This window comes from Poromitra crassiceps (assembly GCF_964638095.1).
Source record: "Poromitra crassiceps genome assembly, chromosome: 21".
Lineage (NCBI taxonomy): Eukaryota > Metazoa > Chordata > Actinopteri > Beryciformes > Melamphaidae > Poromitra > Poromitra crassiceps.
Genome location: NC_139638.1, coordinates 4,724,116 through 4,729,898, shown reverse-complemented (window position 1 = coordinate 4,729,898; position 5,783 = coordinate 4,724,116). Strand labels below are relative to the sequence as shown.

General features: G+C 58.3%; 1 protein-coding gene across 1 annotated transcript; it reads left to right on the top strand.

The window, feature by feature from the left end:
- Positions 1-2,301: 2,301 nt before the first annotated feature.
- On the top strand, positions 2,302-3,318 carry LOC310795701 (uncharacterized protein; the record flags this gene model as incomplete). Its single annotated transcript, XM_083657769.1, has 1 exon — positions 2,302-3,318. The coding sequence occupies one exon, from the start codon at positions 2,302-2,304 to the stop codon at positions 3,316-3,318; it is 1,017 nt and encodes a 338-aa protein (XP_083513895.1).
- Between the last annotated feature and the right edge of the window lie 2,465 nt (positions 3,319-5,783).

Genomic DNA, 5,783 nt, shown 5'->3' with positions numbered 1-5,783 from the left:
GGCTTGTGGTGAGTTTGTGTAGGTTTGGGGATGGCCGGGGCTTCTATGGCTGGGATGACATGTTGTCTATCAGCAGGTCTCGAAACAGGTTCCTGTAGTCCACTGGGTCCCGGACGCTCGCCTCAGCAGCGACCTCGTCGCACTCGAGCGGTGGGGAGATGCCGAGCAGCGCACATATGTAGCTGCATGTGGTGGCCTCGTGCTGGATGACCAGCGTGCTCTCCAGGTCCGGGGCGACGGATGACAGCATGGCGCATGCCTGGCCCCAGAACCCGCAGTCGCAGCTGACATCGGAAAGCTCCCGGAGCCAGGCCGTCATGGCCATGGAGACGATGAGCACCATGTGGCTGGAAGCGTGCGGCAAAGCCTTGAGCGGGGCCAGGTACTTGAGGGGGCCTGCGCGCACCACCTCGGCCGAGGCCAGGGCCGCCAGGGCTGTCAGAGCCCAGCGGTTCGGCTGACGGGCCTGGATGTAGCGGGCGACATGCTGCTGCGAGACGCCGCAGTCCAATATCAGCGACACCTCCTGCTGCGAGATGCTGCCGTCCAGTATCAGCGACACCGCCTGCAGCAGCTCCGCTGGGGCCTCGGTCGGTGGCTGCAGGGAGTAGGTCTTGGCAAGCATATGGGCCTGCAGCACCCTAGCTGGCGACGAGCGCGCAATCGTGCTGTACATCTTCATCATCTGGTTCTGGTCCATTTTTGAGTAGAAGTTGAAGTGCCTCCGGAAGGAGCTGTAGGCTATCATGAACTCGAACGCCGACAGGAGCACAGTCCAGGGCGTCTCGGCGAGTCGCTGCACGTGCAGCGCCGCACGGACGCACTCGGCGCAGGCCATGTCTGTGGCCCGCGCGTCGATACTCGATAACTTAAGCGACCTGGAGAGGGAGGGGGATGGGGCGGATGGACGAAGGTTCGACCCGGCGCAAGCTCGATCCTCATTCACCGTGTTCCGTCTTCTTTTCTCTCCCCAGCTCGTGAGCCTGGACGAGTTACAGATCAGGGACCTCGACCAAGTGAACCATGTGTACGCCTCGCTGCTGACCGCCCACGCAAAGCTCCTGCAGGTCTTGATGCCGGTCGTGCAGTGGAAGAAGGTGCCACTGATCATGATCTTCGAGCAGAACACCTACGTTAACGCGCTGGAGGACGTGAAGGGCCTCGTGCAGACTGCGTTGAACGGCTCCGGGCTGCGTCTTTGCTTCTATGCCAAGTGGTCGGCCGGGCACGACAGGTTCATGCTGGGTAAGCACGTGAGCAAAAGGGGCAAGGTGGACATGGTGCTCGCATGCGTCGACTACATCCGCAAGGACAAGCTGTGGTACTGCGACACGATCATGTCCCTCGGCTGGGCCGTGCTCGCGGAGGCCACGAGCAAGGCCGTCCGTCTCGCGGCCACCGTGGGCCGCCCTTGCGGCGCCGGCGCCGCCACGTCCAACATGCACATGGACGTGCACATGTACCGCAACTCGAGCCGGGGCCTCAACACATCCAACAGGCTGTTGGGCAACTTGCTCGAGGCGCCCGACCAGCTGACGCTGGCCAAGAGGACGCTGGCTGACACCAAGCACGTTGAGCACGGCAAGGAGCTGCTGGCGAAGCTGAGGGACGAGATGACCCTCGTCACCGTGAAGGAGTCGGACAAGGGGGGAGGCTGCACCGTCGTCACCGGCGGCAAGAGGTCCGTCGGTGGCGAGTATACCCGCGATGACGTGCTCTCCGCCCTGCTTCTCTTGTGCCACAGCCACGACGAAATTGTCACTAAGGCCCCCAACATACAGCTCCGTTCACACCACAGCGTCTGAGCCTGGGACCGTTGTGACGGTCGGGAGGTTTGTGGCGATTGTGAGAATAAAAATAAAAATAAAAATGACACTATTCTACAAGAATTATCAGAGTATGCTTGAGTTTGTGCACACACACACACCCTCCCTCATGAGTGCAATGTTCCTGTCCAGCCTGTATGGGGGGGAAGAATAAACAGATGACAAACGTGACCTCCTGTGTCTTTGTGTGTTTTATTGAGTTCAGCACTTTACACAACATTGAAATGAAAAACAGACGACAGTACAACATCTACACGAAATGCAAACAGCGACACATCTTAAGCTGTTGCAGCGGTGCCACCCCGTCGACGTCCGTACGCTGTCGTCCACTGACGAATTGCAGTGGTCCAGCCTACAACAAAGGCCGGGAATGGATATAAAAGGGAGCTGCGTTTTCCCAGTGTCTTTATGTATTCTATCGGTGCCTGCCCTGGGGTTGTGTCGAGCTTGAGGCATAGCTCTTGAGGTCTACGCCATGGATTACAAGGAGGTGAATGTTCCTGACGTGTACAAGGAGATCGCCCTGGTGGGCGAGGGCACTTACGGCAAGGTGTTCAAGGTGGTGGAGAAGGGTCGCTTGCAAAGGGTGCGTGCCCTGAAGGTGTGCACTTATATCGACGTCACCTCCAGTGCCTTCGACACGGCCGCCCCCCCCTTCAACCTGAACTTCGCCAGAGAGTTGTGCTGCCTTTCAAACGTGTGCCCCCACCCCAACATCATGGCTTTTCACGAAGCGTTCATGGTCGCCGGCGTCCCGGACCTCGGCGGCAAGCGGTCTGCTTTCACTATGGACTACGTGCCGGTGACTATCCGTGATATGATAGTACAACGCACAGACAACAGGGTGCCGAAGAGCTTCGTAGCCAAGTTCTCCCGCGACGTGGCCTGCGGTCTGGCTCACGTGCACAAGTTGGGTATTATCCACAGGGACTTGACGCCAAGCAATTTGCTCGTCGAAACCGACCTTACGGTCAAGATATCAGATTTCGGCATTTCCAGGCTGGCCGACCACAACATGACCGGCGGGCTTGTCACACTAAACTACAGAGCCCCCGAGCTCCGGAGATACTGCCTGACCTACACGGTGGCCATAGACAACTGGAGCCTGGGCACGATGATAGCCGATGCTGTCGAGGGCCGGGAGATCTTCAGGCCAAGAAACACAAACAACTCAAACAACGAAGACGCAGAGCTAGCGATGTTCGAAATAGTGCGCAAGGTGGTAGACCTGCCGGGCCACAAGGACTCGGTCTTAGCCCCACACAAGGTGATACCCACCGTAATGAAGGACCCGGTCATCAAGGACGTCGTCTTTGCCCTGCTGCAGCCCGACCCCACGCAGAGGATGACAAGCCAACAGCTGCTCGACCACAGAGGATGGGGCCAACTGGCTAAGATGACGGTTGCCGAGTCGGACTGGGTCCGACTCCTGCACCAGGACCGACTCCTGCACAGGAGTCGGGACAAGTTCAGCCTCCTGGCATGCTCCTAGAGTTTTTGATGTACCCTCCTGTGTATATAATTTCTGCTTTCCCAATCCTTATAACCTTTATAATAAAGATTGCCTCTCTGTGGGAATTGCGTTTACCTCTGTCTATCTGTCTGTGCCCCCCAACCCCATTAGAACAAACACAAACACGCACACGGACACACAGGTGGTTGTTTTCAGGTTCATTGTTTATTACTACCGGTCATAGAGTACAGTCACACAGGACAGAGCCGAGTATGAGCGGCGTAGAGCCGCAAGCCTCCCCCGGTATCGTCAGGTGTACGCTTCCTATGCCGGTGAGCTACCCCACCACAGAGCGCCGACCGAGGCTGGGTCCAGGACGGTCTGGCGGATGAATTTGTCGATGTCTCTCTGAGACCCGGACAGGGTCACTGTCCCCGTTTTCACTGTCGCGGACTCGCTGTGCTTTCTGCCCGAGAGTCTGCAGATGGCCTCCAGCGTTGCCTCCAAGTTGTTGAGCCCGACGGCCTCTGCGTACTTCCGCTTGAGCATCGTGCGGCTCAGAAGGGTAGGGCACATGGAGATGTACATCTCACCCTGCGCCTCCTCGCTGAGCTCAAACATTGTATACTCGTGCATGGCCGTCCGCACGGCTACTTCAATTGTCTCGGGATGCCCGTGGCCGGCGTCACCGACCGGCGTCACGGTGATAGTCCGGAATCGATCGATCGTCTTCAGTTGTTGCTTGCTCATCAGCAAGACGTCCGACAGACCGCTCGCATCCGCGTCTCCTCCCGCCATGTAGATCAGGTCGGGCGTGAACCGGTACCTGGTCAGGGACAAGGTCGGGTCCCCACCGACCAGATCGCGGGGTCTGGCGAACTGCTCCCTGCCGGCTCTCACAGCGACCTTTAAGGGGCGGCCCTGCGCCACCTCCAACAGGACCTCATTGCTCGCGGACCCAAGCTTGACCCCGGTGTTGAAGTAGACCAGGTGCTGTGACCGCTGGCGAAGGGCCGCAAAGGCCACGAAGATCAGCAGGCTTGATGCCACAGCATACATCTCCTGGAGCTTGAAGTTGTTGTATTCTTTGGCCAGCTCCTTGTACACACCGATGCCATTCTCGAAGACCGCCTTCCCCGTCGTAAGATCAGAGAAGACCTCCGTGTCCGGTATCACCGTGATGTGCGGATAGCGCCTCTGGGCCAGGCAGGCCAGGGTCAGCTCGTCCGCCACCAGCATTGTAAAGGTGCCCGAGGCGGCGCGCTTCTCGATCGCGTCGATGCGCAGCAGGAGCGCCTGAGCCTGCGGCCGTCCCACCGACACCGTGAAGTACAGCAGGTTCTGATGCTCGTGAGGCCATCTCGGCGAAGCGGTCGCATTTGCCCAGCTGCGGGCCGGCCGCGCTGTGTAGCTCGACATAATCGACGTCAAACTGCCGTACGGCATACGTCCGCGTTAATGTCAAGCTACACAGCGCGGCCGGGCCGCAGCAGGGCCAACGCGACGTCGTGTCCAATCGAAGCTCCCGGACCTCGCGGCAGACAAGGTGATATAGCTGACGTATCACAGCTCTGACAAAGCTGTAAGCCTCCGCAACTGCTACCATCCTGTGTACCTTGTACAATAAACCTCTGTGCAACCCCAGCCCCGTGTGTACGTTTGTAATAATGAGAGAGTGACACAAAGACAGACAAAAAGGCTTGCTGATCTGAATATAATTCTTTATTGTGAGAAAAGACACAGATAGGCAGAAAGGACCATCGCAGGCCAAGAATGAGAGCGGTCACAGGTCGAGATCAGAGGGTTTGAGTACAGATAATTTTACTGCAAACATGAAGATCATAGGCAGACATGAGGACCAAGAACCGGAGGCTTAACTGGGGACTCGGATCGAGTCCGAGTTAAAAGGGGGAGGACGGCATACATTGTTGCTGTTGTTTCTCCAGGTCACAGGCCAGGCCCGTCAAGTACTCAGTGACAGGTTCAGTAGCATATTTGCCGACGACCCGGGATATTCCGCGCAGTCGAGGGCATGGTGGTCGGTCGTCATACGTGAGAGGTGGTTCGGGGTGTACAGTCGGCACGAGGCCATCCTGCTCCTGGTCCGGGAGGCGAAGCCCCGGCCGCCCCGTTGCGTGGCAGTTCTTCCTCTGGTCCTGCTGATGACACCTTCCGGGCAATTCCGCTGAGCTAGCGCCTGCTCCTCTTGCCAGATGGTCTTCGTGAGGGCGAAGGCTGGTATCAGCACCTCCTGCAGCATCCACGCCTTTATGACGGGCCTGACCGCCTGGAATGCCAATATGTGCTTTCTGATGAGCCAGACCTGCCTCACCGCGGGCAGGTGGGAGACCTCCCGAAGCTCGTCGTCGATGGTCATGTCGAACATCTCCTCGACGAAGGGGAAGGGTTTGCTTTCGTCTAGCGATGTCGAGCACCGTTTCTTCGGGGTTATCATCCGCCAACGTTGCGTGTCCAGGATGCCCCGGAGCTCGGGGTAGGTGTCC